At 38.6% G+C, this 17,393-nt stretch overlaps 1 protein-coding gene across 2 annotated transcripts in view; it reads left to right on the top strand.

Annotated features, from left to right (window-relative positions):
• Window positions 1-17,393, top strand: part of LUZP2 (leucine zipper protein 2) — a 332,664-nt gene that overhangs the window by 164,286 nt on the left and 150,985 nt on the right. For both annotated transcript variants that reach the window (XM_073347817.2, XM_073347815.2), the window contains exon 5: window positions 2,897-2,959. In XM_073347817.2, coding sequence (XP_073203918.1) covers window positions 2,897-2,959 — 63 coding nt within the window. The remainder of the gene's footprint in view (window positions 1-2,896; window positions 2,960-17,393) is intronic.

Raw genomic sequence — 17,393 nt, 5'->3', positions numbered from 1 at the left:
TGGTGTTCTTCTGTCCTTCATCTATAATAAATATTCATATAAAATAAATGTTTGATTCTTAGAATTAGATCACTGCCATCTGTTAGGGCATTTTATATTTCGGGGGGTGGGGCAGAGGCTAATTTGGAAATTTTAAGGTCAAAAACTGCTGAGAGTAAAGGCCAATGGATGGAAGCTGCAATAATGTAATAAGCTCTGAAACACACAAAGCTCTGAATATGCAGAGGGTTTGTCTCCTGGAGACACAGAAGCACAGTCCTTGTTTAACATTGAAAAGTTCACTGGCTTGGAGCTGTAATATATTTTTAATATTTATTTTTAATTGCAGCTAGATATCAGTTAAAGGCAAACATTTGATAACCATTGGATGTGAAACTGGGTGAAAAGACTGAATAATGGGATGCAGAAAACTCCTGAGTGGCTTCTCAGCCTTTAATTTAAACAAAAAGATAGACCAGAACTTGAATGGCCATTCATGCATATTGTAATAATAGGTGCATTAGGGTGGAGGAGGCAGAAAGCAGAGTTTCTACACCCACCTAAGTAATGATTCATACACTATTAATATATGCCCCCAAGCAGCGTTTTTTAACTCAAGGTTCTCAAACCACAGGCAGTCCTTCATAGCCTTGCACGATGCTCTTTCCTTGGATTTGAGTAAAAGCATCATGTAACACCCTGACACTGAGACAATTGCCTTAGGGCACCACAATATAGAGGCATACACAGACACACTCAAATGGACAGATGGGTTATCTCCATATTAGCTCTAGTAGCCAAGTAATATAAATCTAAGTCTTTTATGTGGCTTACTGCAGCTCTGTGTTATGACTAATTGGCTCTTCAGCTGCTAAAGCTTAAGTGGCACAGCCTTAGAATTCCAAGGAACGTAAATAATAAATGAATTTTTTTCTTAATTCAGATATAATTTAACCTGAAAAGAAATGGTTTTCTGTGGAAAACTAAAATGTATTTATTTAGGTTAATTGATTTAGTACACATATTCTTAGGTGCCCATATCAGTGTGATTTACATCTACTGTGCAAAAAGCTTACGTGGTACATACACCTTTGTGTGGACCCTTTAAAATACACTAAATTTCACCCTAGCAGAATAGCCAGGCTAGTGCCCATGTCCTATAATAGCAGTAGCACACTGAGATCATTTTCTTTACCATCTCTCTCCTATTATTTTAGTTATTTCAGCACCCGAAATGAGCAACTTTGGAGGAAAAATGACAAGGAATCTCTCTTGAGAGTAATGACTGAGAAATAGGACTCATGTCAATGAAGGTCATTTTTTTTTGCCTGTCTTAACTATATCCTTTGAACAGATACAGCAGTGCATCTAAAGAGCCACATTTATCCTATACTCTATTTGTGATTCTTCCATGGATCTTGGACTTGTGGTTTCACAGTGACTATTTTTAAGTGACTTAGTAAAGTCCAAATGTTTTAGGCCAAATGTCTAGCAGACTAAAATTCTGTATTTGAGCATCTTGATCATATCTGAGGTTGCTGAAAGTCTTCTATTCCCATTAAAATCAATGGGAGTTAAGAATAATCAGCATTTTCCACAATCTAGGTCTTTATGCACAGGACTTGGGCAGCAAAAGTTCCATATAACCCTGCCAATCATCCCTAAACTGCAGGGACTTCTCCCCCCATTGTATGATAGCTTGTTCATTGGCTTCATTGCTGGTATGGTTATCAGTGGTGCCAAGTCTGATGGTGTTTTTTAATTACTGACCTTTCTCACCTAGGAAGTGGATTAAAACAGCCTACTCAATGTTACACAATCTAAAGAAGAGCTTGTCTTAAGGTAAAGCCACTGAGGCAAGTGTTCAAGTGGTGAAAGGATCTTTATCCTAATGTCCTCCTCCTTAAAACAGCAGGTTATCCCAAAGTGAAGTTATAGGCATACTTTTACAAGTGCTTTTATGTGAACTACTAAGTTTTCCTCAGCTGTGTTGCTTTGTGTGAATGCTTTTTGTTGTTGTTATTTGTTTGTTGCAGAGAGAGCTGGTCTACTTTTTTTAATCTCTGTATTGATAATTCATGTAGGATTGCCACGGCATCCTAATATGAAATGGATATTTTCACATTGTCATGTTTATTTTAACTACATACTATACACCTTTATCCCTCACTGTCCTGTAAAATGTACCTAGCAATGCAGTGAATGCAATCTGACTCCTATAAAGAAAAGTACAACTTGACTTGTGTAAACCAAAGATGCTTCTTAAACTACATGAACTGCATAAATTGAGTCAAACTTCTACATGTAAGAATTCCTTGAATTTAGCATAGGTTCTGACACCTTTACTCCATGAGTGCTCTCATTGGCTCCAAAAGCTTGATGGAGCCACTCATGTAGTGAAAATCTATTTAGTATAACTAAGGGTGTTAAAATCTGACAGATGTTGTGTTAATATATAGGAGATTGAAAACTGCAGAGATTTTATGATTGTAAAAACAGCTAATTCTATTGTTCTAAAAATCTGCAATTCTCTGAAGAATACCACGGAATTTGTTTTAAAAAATCTGGAGGTATCATATCCATCCAAAAACAAAACTAGGACTTGAAGGATTTTCATGCAGAATGAGTTTCTTTATTAACCTATCTTGTTTAGTGAATCCCCTAGCTACCTGTATTGTCACTTTATTGCAGATTATTTAATAGATATGAAACTGTAGTCTACCAAGGCTGGGCACCTCCTTTAGTTAAATAAGGTGTCTTATCTGTAGGTACAGATATGACTAGTGGCTTAATTTTTGAATTGCCTATCAAAAGTTGTGAAGAGGAAAAGAAAAGCACGAGAATGGAAAAGAAATGATTGTGTGGCATTTGTCGTGTGCTTCAAAACTTAACATTCAGCATTTTTTAAAATTGGCAGATTAACTTTCTGAAATCTGAAATGGAAAGGAAGAGCAAAATGATCAGAGATCTCCAGAATGAGGTAAGAGGGATATTTGATTGTCAGCAAAGTAATTTTAGAGTGGATTTTAAAGACATCTCAATATTTGAACAACACTGAATGCACTTTAGTTTGTTCTGTGAGATTAAACCAAGAAAGGAATAGTGGTCAAATTGTTAGTATATTTACAATAAAGGCACAGGCTTTCAGCTGTGTTTTACTTTCTGGAATTGTGAAATATTCCATGTTTGCTCAGATTTGTCCCATTAAGACATGATATGAGATCGTTCAGGTGCAAACACTCTTTTCCATCATAGTATTCTACCTTTATTTTTGAGTACTTAACCTTGAAACACCTAATGGTGGTTTATGTGTAACCCTATAAATGCTGGCATCAGAATTAAATTAAAGCATTTTGAATACATAAACCTCCTATTTACTGTAGTGAGTATTTAACATATACCTTATTAAGAAATGTATAGGTTGTGATTAAAAATGGTGAATGCTGCTGCAGTGCCTGATTGTTTCACATACTGTATCTGCAACAGAGTTACTATCAGGTATAGATCACTTTATTTCTTGATTCATATAGTATCCAAAAGAAGTGTGGGTCAGGTATAGTGAACTAGCTAAGATTTACACCAAGGTTGCTGTTTCAATGTTCTGTATCATTTATTAGAGGAACACAGTTTGGTAGACCCAGAGATGAGATAAAAGGAGAACATTAAGAAATAAGGCCTTCTCTCACTATTATGGGTTTCCTGTCTCTTACTAATAAATTCCGTTCCAACGCTTCTTAAATCAAACAACTGGCATGCAGTATTGTCTGCACATGGAACAATCATTAGATTGTTAAATTAAACAATTAAATAGATATTTAGCTGAGCAGGTTTGACACACAGGTTTTATTCAGTTGCTTATTTTGACTGACCCTCGAGGTAGCCAAATGATATTTCTTAGGGGGATAGAGAAAAAACTGGAGATCTCCCACAGTTCATACATTGAAGGAGATTATAGCTTTAATTCAGAACTGGAACATACAGAAGTGTACTGGAGAGATGAACCTTTGGTGACATGTGGAAAATGCATCCAAAATATGAAAATGTGCATTTAGAAAAAAATAATAAATTGAAACGGCAGTGTGAACTGATGTCCTTGCTAGTAAGCTACAGCGTACAGCTATATCCTATTTCAGTTAGTTTTTTTGTTTTGTTTTGTAATGGTGTTTCTTTTTAAGTATTGTACTTTGTTGTGATTATAATGAAACCAAATCTGTGGCCATTATGCTTACAGACAATTCCCTCTTACCTCCCATCCAAAATAAAAATATTATTTCCTTTAGTTCAAAGATATGAGATTTTACTTTCAGTGCTGCACGTGACATAGAATGCAAGAAAATCTACTATTGTCTGATATGCTACATTACTGTTCTTTCTGCCTAGATTTTTCAAGCAAAGTACTTCATAATCCATTGTTTCTAAATAGCTCTGCATATACAACTAGTACAATGTATTTATTATTTTTTTTCCTTTTTTGGAGGGATTATTTAAAATTGAGTCAATAAGCACCTTTTTAAAGGCGAGGTATTTATCTTTTTACTGGAGTACAATAGTACTTTATTGGTCAGGCTGCTTCACTGAAATTGATGGAACTATCTGTGGTACTTATATGGCCTCCATTATCATAGTCTCTGAGGACCACACAATATTTAATGTATTTATCATCCATCACCCCTATGCTTATCCCCATTTTGCACATGAGGAACAGAGAAGTTAAGGTCACACAAGAAGTCTGTGGTAGATCAGGGTATGGAACCCGGGTCTCCCAAATCCTAGGCTTATACTGTAACCACTGGACTGTTCTTCCTTTCCCTTATTATTTACTGAATAAGGTACTAGTCAACATAAGTAAGGCTATCTGAAAAGGTGGATGTAACTGTCTACAAGTATTAGAAGGGTGTAAATATCAAGAAGGTAGGAAAAGTGTGTAGGGTGCTTCAGTGGGGGTAACTGGAGGGAATCAAATATATGTACATTTAGAATCAGTACAAACGTACCACTTCTTCATAGTGAGATCTAATATAGTGTGAAATATTATGTCAAGGGAAGTTTGACAAAGTCCTTTAGAAGATATAAGGAAAATATGTTGGTTGGAAATGATTTAGTAGATGATTTAGAACATCCCACCATCTATGATGCTTCTCTGATTTCACTGTATGAATCATGTCATTTATTATGTAAATGATGATATGTCAGATATTCATTTAGGGTGAAAATCTGCCTCCTATCCCTCTGTACAGTTGAAGGGCCAAAATACAGGGAGTTCTCAGGGTGCCACTTGGGGGACTGAGAATTGGGGAGAGGCTATGCAGGTGAATACCCCATGTCATTAGCACGTGGAAGGGGCTTACGGATGGGCTGGAAGTATGACCAGTGCTCCTCCAAATACTTCATGGACCCACTTGTCATGACAACACATGCATCCTGAATCCAGGCCAGTCTATTTTCTGACCTTCTGTGTTGGTGCTTTGAGTAAACTTGTACCTTAGGAGATTCACTGTTCATACAGAATTTGTAGTAATTAATAAACACTGTTAATGTTAAGTAGCTTTTCCTTCTACTGTAAAGTAGATGCATGTTCTTTTAATTGAAAAAACATATCAATTATTTCTGTAATACAAAATGCCATTTTGAATACTCCCATTAGTAAAAGTTCAGTGTTAATATTAGTTATCTTGTAGATACCTTATTTTATTTTTAAATCGGCAATACAAAAAGTAGAAATAACCCCATTGTGACTTACTGCAAATTTTTTTTTCATATATTAAGTTAGCCTTGTCTGGTGTTTACAACTCATAATCCTTTTTGAAACCTTGATTCTAGATCGTGAAGGGCTACAACCTTCAGTTCACTTTTATATTAGCTTACATAAATGTAGAAGGGCCATTTGTTACCCACTGGCACCTGTGAGACAATTTCATTTTCCACCTGCACTCCCACAAATCTTTCTGGGCTGGGAATAATTCTCAGGGACTGGAGCAACATGTGTATGCTCATTCCACAAAAAAAAAAAAATGCTTTCTAAAGAGGCATTATTTTATCTTAACATAAGAGGACCAGATGATGCGATCAGTATACCTCAAGCAGTAAAGAAACACAATCTATTTAAATGGTTTTCTTGCAATACATTTGGAACCTTGGGTAGCATTTAGGAATGGTGCTTATTGCTAAAACTGTCCTGAAAATCAGCATAGCTGATGCTTAAAACTTCCTGTGCTCTGAATATTGTCCAGAGAAAAGATAACAAGCCTTTCAGTCTATCTGCTGTAAAGCTAAAGGTGAAAAAAAGAAAATACATCTTTGTTCCATGACAAGAATTTGTCTTCCAAAAGAATCTTTATGGATATTTTTTCCATTACAGACCAAATTCTGGTCTTCAGTGACACATGTAATTCCACTAAATTGAATGGGGTAACTAAGAACAGAATTTAACCCAACTGGAGTCCAGTTTCTGTCTTGCCCTTCATCCCCAACAACAAATATTTATTTATCTTGCCCATCTCTTACATTTGCTTTCTTCCACAATACGTTTTCACTTGTTTAATGATGCATGTCTGAGTTCTGCCTATTGAAGGTATATTTATGAGTTGGGAATAGGTTAACACAAGCTTAGATTTTGGAGTCTGTGTAGGTACAGGTACATACAATTCAAAAGAAATGATACATATTTATATTTAATTCTAAACCACAGAGGAATCAGGCTAACAGTGCAGATAGTTTATATCTTCACTTATGTCTTCCTTTGTTTCTCTTGGCTTATGCCGTTTTCTCTCTGAATTCTTGATTGATTTTTGGATATTACTATACAGTATATTTCAGTTATTGCACTTCCTGATTCTTTCTTCACAGAAGAGGATTTAGCTGTTTTGATACTGGAGACACAATCTCCCAAGTGCTCAGAACAAGTTGGGTCTGGTGGGTGTGGAGTGTTAGTACCTCAGGAATCATATTTCTTGGGGATTGACACTTCAGTATAACAAACAGACCATGGAATCTTGTCCAATCACAGGGTCTTTGATAATTGCAATCTAAATGGCTACTACATTTTTCTTTTTTGATCTTAAATCTTTTAGATGCTTTGGGATTAAATCTGCCTTTTCTAATATATCTTGTCTTGTAATGCTTGTCTGATTTAATCTACCAGTCATAGAAAGGCCTCTCCCAATATTCAAAGAGAAATATTTCATTAATATATCTAAAGTTTAAACCAGATGTCATGTTAATACCTTTCCTAGGTAGATCATTAGACTTTTATTGCCATATGGAAGAGCTTGGTGTTCAATCCCTCTTTCTATAGTAATTCATTTTGGGGAATTTTGTAACCAAAGGTGTTTGTGCTCCTCAATTTAAGGAGGAGTTGGCTCAGTGAAATTAATTTTGAAGCCAAGGGAAGTCGCAGGAGTTAGTCCTGGATGATTTAGATCTTATTTTTGTCTCTGACACAGATATCTTCAGCAAATAATTTAGTCACACTTTTTTTTTTTTTAAGAGTCCTCTAGCTTGGAATTACAGTTGTAAGGTTCCAAACCTGTGTCATGAAGGGTTGGATGATCAGAGAGGCTGAGTACCCACTATCCCAGATAAAATCAGTGGGAGCTACCAGAGCTCAGCATCTCTGAAAATCAGACCTTAAGTCTATGTTTCAGGGTTGGCACTCACAAACTGAATACCCCAAAGTAGTTCTCACTGTTGAAAATGTTTGCATCTGTGCTTCAGTTTAGCCATCTATGAAATAGGAATAATAGGTGAAATGGAATCCTAGTGTAACTCCTTTGAAGTCAATAGAGTTATATCAGGGATAAATTTGGATCAGTAATACTGAGCGAGAGGCAGCATGATGCAGTGAATGGGAACTGTAGTAGGAGTTGGGAGACCTGGGATCTCTACCTGGATGTGCCCCTAACTTGTTGTGTGACCTTTTGCCTGTCATGTCTATTTAAACTATAAGCCCTTCAGAGCAAAGACTGTCTTATGCAATGTGATTTTACAGTAACTAACACAATGGGGCCTAAATCTTGGTTGGGGCCTTTAGAGGTATGTCTACATGGAAGCTGGTAACGAGCCTCCCAGCCAGGGTAGACAGACTCATGGTAGCTGGGCTCAAGCCAGTGCACTAAAAATAGCAATATAGCTATTGTGGCTTGCACTGGGTCTCAGGCTCTCAAATTCAGCTGGCTCCCTAGGCTTGAGATCCTGAACTCCACTCCGAACTGCAAAATCCATCCTGCTATTTTGATGTGCTAACTCAAGCCCAGCTAGAGTGAGTCTGTCTACCCAAGCTGGAAGGCTCACTTCCAGGTGCACTGCAGACATAGGTGCTACTGTAAAATAAATAAATAATTATGAGTATTGCAAGCCTTAATGTTTTAATATTTGCAAAGCCCTTGGGAACATCAGGTAAATACTGTGTGCCAAGGCAAAGTGAATGTAACACAGTGATTGTAATTAATTAGATAGTAAACTCTTTAGGGGCTATGTTTTCCTATGTGCCTGTTCTGTGCTTAGCACTGTAGGATCCTGATCCTCACTGGGCAGTACTGCTATACTTCTACTAGTGCTAATAATATCAAGTTTTTTATGTTTTTAATTTCTTGGATCCTGCGTAAGGATTCTGGGTTGCTCTCTTGAGTCATCACGTTACTGTATGAGTGCCCAATACTGAGTCATACTAGCAGATGTCTTTGTTTAGCTTTCACTAGGAGGTCTGACAGATCTGCCAATCAGAGATGAAAAATAAATAAAATGAAATTGTTAATCAAGTTACTATTTAAGTTGACAACTGGATGGGGAGGATCAGAGAACACTTTGGGAGAAAAAATATACTGGCTCTGTTAAGTCTTCAGCCATGCCCAAAACCCCATCAGAAATGGAGTGGGAGGAATATTTTGGCAATTTAGTGTCCCTGGTGTGTCCCTGTTCTTACTGAGAGAGAATAACTTGGTATTGCTAGAAATCATAACTCTCTCCTCCTAACTAGGTTCCAGAATCAGAATGCAAATAATTCACTTTCCTCCTCCTTTAAAATTAAAGACAATAAACAAAATATTGTACAATAAGGAGGCATCATGTTTCTCAAGAGAGAGAACACAATTACTTATATATGCTTTTAATGGAACTATAGAACTTCATGTTTATTAATAGCCTTCAAATGTTTCAAGTCTGATATAGAAATAGAAGGATTAAGCTTGGGGAAAGCGTACAATAAAAGGGCATGAATCAGAGAGGAGAGAGAGAATAAAATGTAAAGCAAACAGAGAGGAGGTGTTGGGGGGGAAAAATGGACATAGGTTTAGTATATTAGGTTTTCAAAATAGCATGAGAAGTGATGGAGGATAAACTCATTCCAAAAAAGCAAGTGTGTCACACACGCACATAATTAAGACAGAACAATGAGATCAAGACAAACATGGAAAAGATGAAATATGGATTATTGTAATCTTTGACATTTCTTCCATTAGCTCAAGTGATCTTTCTCTTCACATAAGCAGTCACAAGGAAAATCTACCTGATTGATGTGGGTTGTTTGTTTTAAACCCTAGAACAAATCCTTTGAAATATTTTCATTTTTCAGCTGATCATACAGCTGGATGTCTTACTCTTGAGATTCTTACCTACAGGATATCTTTTTCCTCACCATTTGTTTTGTATATAAAATTTCCATATGCTTCAGAAGGAAGGAATCTGACAGGGCACTAGTTAAGGCTGTTTTACTGGAATTGTATTAAAGCAGTAGTCTAATGGTAGCATGGTCTAATAGTCTGAGCAGGTCACTGGAAGTCAATATTATGTTTCTTTTCCAGTCTTTTCCAATCTTGAGCAGGTCACTTAACCTCATTATGTATCAGGATATCTAGGTATAAAAGGGAACTAATACCACCAGCTTTGTGGAGATTTTTGCAGGCATGTATATTGTTCCTCTCAATGGCCTGTCAAAATCCACTGATATCAATGATTCTTTCAATTGATTTATTGAGCTTTGGATCAGGCCTGATGTTATATAAGTGAATTACTTTGACTAAAATGAAAAAAATGTATTGTCACAGATCAAACCACACTGTGTCTTATCACTGTAGTGTACTGATGAGAGAGAATTTCTTGATGGTTTTATGTATGAATATTAGACTTCTAAACGATTGCCGTAGACAGTATATTAAGTTGGTTGGATAAGAAAAATAGAACTCTATAGATGAATGCTTTGGCCCCTTTTGCTGCCTAAAAATATTGTAGCAACTGATTTTACTTGCCAGGACTGTTTGTGGAGCAGCTAATTTTAAGTATGCAACTTTAGCGCCCTCATGGTCAATATGGAGTCTCCTCTGCAGGCAGCTCTGGCCAACAGAAGGCGCGCGCAGGAATGCAGCAGGAAAAATCCCTTCCACCCCAGGGGCACCCAGAGTGAACACACACACCCACAGGAAAAGTACAATGGATCTAACAAAGGGAGATATTTATTTAGAGAGGGATGAGAGGAGAAAAACAACAAGGGGAAATTTAGGGGGAGCAGTAGAACAGGGTTGCATCCAAACCAAGGCCCCACAGGCCCAGTGGTAGCACAGTGTGAAAGGGAAGACACCAAGCAATGTGTCCACACACACAGTTCAGGAGGCCTGAGCAAAGTTCCAGTTCAGTGCTGAGTCTTGGGTGCTCCTGGTTGTCTTCGGCGCCAGTGAACTTTCCCCAACAAACCCCTCCGGTGCCCTCTTCTGCTGCTCTCTTACAGCCACACAGAGCGACCACCTCCTCACTTAACTAGCTACAACCTCCCTCCTTATTCCCAATGCAGAGTCACAAGCCCCAGTACTCACTGGGTCCAGCTCTGGCCTGTCCTCCTCAGGTGATTCCTCCCTGGCACAGTGCTCCTCCTGGCTCCTGTTCTGGGGTATCCCTGCTTGGCCACCCTGTCCTTCCCAGGGTTCAGGCAGTTTCTCTGCTGCTTCACTGTGCAAGGGCCTGTGGGCTGCAGCCCTTCTCTCTCTCTCTCTGGCTCCAGAGCCCCACCTGGAGTTTCCCTCCTCTCTCTGACTGCTCTCCCTCCCCGCTTAGGAAAAATATTTAAAGGGGCCATGTTCTCTAAACCCCAAGAGGTTACAAGTAAATATTAAAGAATAATCTGAGAACGCTAATGTTGAACTCCTAAATACATCACTGTGCTGCCCGCAGCAAATTCCATAGCTGAGGGTTTACTTAAGCTAGTCTACTGCCATTCACCACTGAAATAGCACTAGAGACAGACAGCAAGAGCTTTTCAGTTGATTGCAGCTGCTGTGATGTGTGCAGTGTAGTTGTAGCCATGTTGGTGCCAGGATATTAGAGAGACAAGGTGGGTGAGATATTAATGTTCACTGGACCATGTTCTGTTGATGAGAGAGACAGGAAATCGAGCCATAAAGAGCTCTTCTTCAGATCACTGTTGTGATGAGTACAGGAAATCTCAAAGAATGCCATTTTCCAGGCCATTCAGGTTCTTGTAGATGATGATAATCACCTTAAATTGGCCCCAGATATGAAATGGAAGTTAGTGCTGAATGCAGAGAATACGAATTGTTTATTATATCCTATCCTACTTCAAGAGTGGTAAGTGTTCCTTTTGCATGAGGTGAAAACCTCAGCGAGATCTCCAGCAGTAGCCCTATGTAAACTATATGACAATAATCTACATAAGATGAAAAAGGCATCAATGAACTGCTAATGGTTACATAAGACAGAAAAGGTTATAGTCTCCATGACAGCCAAAGATAGTAAAAGAAATGACAGACATTAATAGGACTGGAATTCCGGAAACTCCAGTGGATGGAGTAGGACCCCCAAAAATTCAATCTACAAAGATGAAGTGTAGGGTATTAATATTTGTAACGTCCTATTAGAACTTTGGATGAGAGATGAGTTATTATTATTATATTATTTATTATTAAAATGCTAACAGCCTACTTTAAATCAGAGGCACAGTCACTTATCAGCTATTGCAGATCCATTGGGATATCATTCCACAACAACTGTTTGGAAATGCTACAACTATGAATGGTATCAAAGGCAGGATGCTATGTGAACATGCAGTAATAATGCTTTTTAAAGGGCAAGGGTGGGAACAAATGTTGACAAATAGCTATTTTTTGTACATTATTAGCTTAAATGGTGGCTCAACTGGTAAAAGCAGTCACTTTTTATTTAGTATTTTGTTAATGTCCAGTTCCTTTATATCACATGACATTATCCTTTTATTTTGCATCACCTTAGCCCACAACATGACTGAGTATGACAAAAATGTAGCCTGATACAATACAACGTTCTATCGGCATAAAAAAAATAGACGTTTGGATGACTCTGATGCATGCCATCGTATTGGGATCTGTAATGAACACTTAGCTTCCCACACTATTTTCAGGTGCTATAATTTAAGATATATCTGAGAATCTCTAAGTTAATATTTGGGAGACAAAATGGGTGAGGTAATATCTTTTATTGGACCAACTTCTCTTGGTGAGAGAGACAAGGTTTCAAACTTACAGAGAACTCTTCTTCAGGTCCTGAAGCTTGTCTTGAAAGCTTGTCTCAATCATCAACAGAAGTTAATCCAATAAAAGAAATTAGCTCACCCACTTTGTCTCTCTAATATCCCAGGACGAACACAGCTACAATCATGCTGCATATAGGTTTCTATTTCCAAACATCTTCCAGTGTATTCATACAGTTGTCAGGGTATCAGTATCAGAAAAATATGTTTTTGTTTTGTCTCTTGCAGGACAGGGGGAAAATATAAATTTCTTATAGGCATATAGTGGTGCAGGTGATAAAAAGCAAACCAGAAATGGAAAATAAATTTGTCTGTAGCTCCCAGTAATTTTTGTTTACCTGAAGTGATTTTATAAGGAGTATGGTTTTAAAGAAACTACTGTGTAAACAGTCTTTTGTTCCATTCATATAGGGCAAGTCTACACTATAGTTTACCTATGTTACGTCAACATACAACCACCGCAGTAATTGATTCTGTTTTACATGTCCACACTTTGCTCTTTTGGTGGCAGTGCATGGCCTCACAAAATCGCTTGCACTGATTTAACTGCCAATGTGGGGCATTTGGGGATAGTTTCTGAAAGACAGCAATGGTCCATGTAAGCAACACAGTGTCTACATTGACACTGCATCGTCCTAACTATATCTCCTTAAGCGCTACGCCTCTCACGGAAAGTGGGGTTAAGTCTGGGTAGTGGGAGAGTTATATCAGTGGGAGCTACATTTTAGTGTTGACACTTAGGCCTTGGCTACACTTGCAAGGTAGAGCACATTAAATCAGCTCTGGGCACGCTAACTCCTGAGGAGTCCACACTGGCAAGGCATTTAGAGCACCTGGACTCTGCAGCTGGAGCACTCCTGGTAATCCACCTCCATGACAAGCATAATGCTTGCTGTGTCCCGGCTGAAATGCCCAGGTGTCAGTGTGTTGCATTACTGTGCTGTGACAGGCCTCAGGAAATGTCCCATAATCTCTTGAAGTAGCCACTCTTCTCATTGTTTTGAACTTGGCTGCAGGTATGCGGATATCCCCTTTCAAAGCTCCGTTTCTGACAGCCAGCATGCTTATCTGCTCTGGGACAAAGCAAACCATTACTGTGGAATGCTCCTGCTGCAGAGGCAGGCATTTGTGCGTGTGTGAGAGAGAGAGAGGGAGAGGCGGGGCTGGGGGCTGATGTTGGTGTTTCCCCCTTCCCTCTGCCGCTGTCTGAACTTACAAGACAGCATGCTGACACACTCTCTGCCCCCCCAAAACACAGTCTCTCCCCGCACATACACACAACACACTCCCTGTCACACTCCATCGTCCCCCTCCCCCCCCGATTTGAAAAGCCCTCTGCAGCCACTGGCACACTGGGATAGCTACCACAATGCACTGCTCTCTGTGGCGGTACAAGAGCCGCTAATGTGGCCACGCCACTGAACTTGCAGCTGACGGTGTGAACACACGGCAGCGTTTTCCCTGCGGTGGTCTCCGAGGGCTGGTTTAACTCCTGGCGCTCTATGTCTGCAAGTGTAGCCAAGCCCTTAGAGTTAGCAACCTAACTCTGTAAGTATAGACCAGGCCATATAATTTTGGTTGTAGCTTTAGTGTGAAGCAAATCATATTAGGACAGCATTCTATCCAATCTTTCTGTGCTTACCTGTACTAATAAAAGGAACAGTGATTGGACTTTAAAATTCCACCAGATCTACAGGAAATGTTATGGCCTGACAGGAAAATTCAATTGTATTCAATTAAATTATGGTGAAAAAGGCACATTCTTGAGGAAAGACAGATGACATTTTAAGGGTCTGGGTCTATATGCTGACAGTGCTCCATACAGGGGAACGCTGTAGTTTACTAACCCTTCATAACTTGTGGAAAAATTAACTCCTGGGCTATGATTTATTCTTCAAAGGTGAAATTTACCCCTGTGCAGAGAGAGGCTGCACAAGATCCTAAGTCCCATCTATACCTTGCATTGAGGCCTTCTTCAGGATGTTGACAGTTTGTGTTTGAATTGTTATAAAGCTTTTAACTTTTTGAATCTCAATGTTCACTGTCATTAAATAATTGTCTCTCCCCTTACCCTGCAACTTTAAATAGACAAAAATCAGAAAAAATGTTTTAGTATTGATGTTTATTTTTATGTCAAAATTATTTAAAAGTATTAATTCTGCCATGCCATATTTATAAGAAGTGCCAACTTTTGGACTGCATAGTAAAATGTAGCAGTAGACTTGAAATTCATGGAAGAATGAGACTAGTAAAATCCTAGACAAAAGGTGCAACAGTATTTTGCAAGGGCTCTGGTCTGGTCTACTTAATTCTGAAAGTGCTACATGACCTTCTTTGTGCTTTCCCAGCTCCCATTGATATCAGCGGTTCTCCCATCAGGCAAGAGGGCAGGATGAAATGAAACTAGATACCTTAGGTTCTTTGGTCTTTAAACTTGAACAGAGATTTGGTGAATTACAATATTATCAAGCAATACAAATCTTGAGTGTAAGGCAGATTGGAAGCCAGCCACAAAAAAACTAAGTGTGAATAATATTTTAAAATCAATGCAGAACTTTCTGGGAGCCAGTGTAAAATCAGTCACAGAGGAGAAAGAAATGTGTTGATCTTGCTTGGCCCCGGTAAGAAGACGAGCAACAAAGTTTTCCACAGTTTGAAGAAGTAGAAATTGCACAGTGGGAAAACCACTTAAAAGGGAATTACAAGGGGAAAAAATATAAGGGGAAAAAATAAGAACATAAATCCATACTCAAAATCTTGAGTAGCTCCTATTGATTATTTCTGTCCTCAGATGAAAAAAAAAAAGGTAATGATCAAATTTCCATGACTCATATAATAGACTGAGGGGAGTGCAACTGTAGCTTTTCATCATCATAAGCAGAGCTATCAATTGCCAAGGTTTAACATTTAGATCAACAAGAGATAGAACCCTACTAGAAGGAAGTCTGGGTTATTTGTCTTCGATTTCAGAACTTTCCTTGCCATCTAAGACTGCAACACTCAGAAAAAGAAATGAATCATTTCCAAAGAGACTGTCCAATATTTACTGAAATAGAAAAGTACAGCAGCATGTGACCTGAGTACATATTTGTTAAAGGTAAGCACTGGGGGAAAAAAAAAGACATTGGTTTCATTTTTTGATTAAAAAGTTTTCTTTTACTAGGCCTGATCCTGCCAAGCAGCTCCTAAATTGTGCTGCATTTCCTTAATTCAATTTAGAAGGTGGTTTGAAAGACTGTGTCCTCGCTAGAGGCCTGATCCTGTTCCCATTGAAGTCAGTGAGTATTTGGAGGAACAAGGCTTAGGAGCCCAAAACTGATCACATTGGCGTTAATGGGAGCATAGCCACTGATTCCAATAGAAGTAGGAGATTCTGGGAGTGAGTTTTTAAAACCCTCTTCATCAGCCTGACTCTGCTTCCATGAAGTCAACAGGAGGTTTACCACTGACTTCAGTGAGAGCAGATTTAAGCCAATGCTTTGAAAATCATCTGTGCCTCATTTTCTCACAGTGGCTTCAGGAGTAAAAGTAGCACCACACAACAGAATGCAGGACACTCAATATACAGTAGCTAACAATAAATCTGAGCATCCATAATTTCAATTATTTTATCACCAAATATGTTTAGATTTAAGATGTCCTCTTTTTTGATTGGTAATTAGAGATATTAGAATAAATAAATCACATTCTGGCATTTAGTTTGGTGGTTTGGTCTCCAGTTTTGGATCTCACTCCAAATTGTAATCATGGGGACACTTTCAAGTACAGGAATTTATGTCTGCACCCTCATTCTCCCCAAATTCTGAAGGATTTGGAGTGGAGGCTAAGGTTTTGGCCCAGGTCTAATTCTTATTGTGTGTTTTTGCCCTGTTTACCTAGATAACAGATACAGTAGAGCATACTCAGTGGGAGTGCAAGCTTCTTTGTACTATCATGCTTGACCTGGAGGGATTGAGGAAGGGAATAGTTCAGTCTCTACATTCAGTCCTTTGCCTTTGTTGAGACTAGGAATAATGGTACCAGTTAGTGCCAACAGTGCTGGAAATTTGTGATGCAGAAATAGGGTGACCAGATGCTAAATACAAAATATCGGGACCACCAAAGGGGGAGTGCCTTTTCAATTGTTACACTCACCCGGCACGTTCAGCGGCGGGAAATAAATCTTGCTGGCGAAGAAAGAAGTACCCGCCGCCGAAGACCTGGACGTGCCGGGTGAGTGTAACAATTGAAAAATCACTCGACCTGCCTCTCACTGCCGCCTAAAGAATGCAGGACAAACTGCTCAATTTTGGGACGGTCATCTCTATTCATCTCTTACATTCTCTTATCCGCCCTACCCTCAGCTTAAACACAGTCTGGCCTAAACCAATTTAAAGTATTTGGGATTTAGGACATAATAGGAAAAAGAAATGTTAAATAGAGCTTTTCAGAGGTTCCCCATTGTTAGTTTGTCCACAATTATAAGTATAGTATTCAAAGTGACATTGATTTTATTAGGTGTCATTTAAGTACAATATCAACCTTGAGAATGTGGATTTATTTCTATGATGTAATTCAGAAATACAGTGTTTATCGAATAACTAGAATTGTCCTAGTACTGTAGACTCAATAATCATACCCATTTGTCTTTTGCCTGTAAAAGTGACTCTGTTTAATGGTTCTCCTTTCCACTGCCCCATAATTTGATTACATAATTATTACAAGTGAGACCGTTAAATATCAAGGCCAAGAACAACAGAAACCAGTTACTCACTTTTCTCACTAACTGCTATTGCTTTGGCTTGCAAACAGTGTTCACCTGGAAGGATTTGGTGCATATGGAAATGCATCTTCTGTGAAACCAGAAGGATTTAATCAAGGTTGCCACTTTAGGCATTTTGGAGTGTATCTTATTGACTTTCTCAAT

This window comes from Lepidochelys kempii, chromosome 6 (genome assembly GCF_965140285.1).
Source record: "Lepidochelys kempii isolate rLepKem1 chromosome 6, rLepKem1.hap1, whole genome shotgun sequence".
NCBI lineage: Eukaryota > Metazoa > Chordata > Testudines > Cheloniidae > Lepidochelys > Lepidochelys kempii.
The sequence above is the reverse complement of the archived record's forward strand: the minus strand, read 5'-3'. Positions and strand labels throughout refer to the sequence as shown.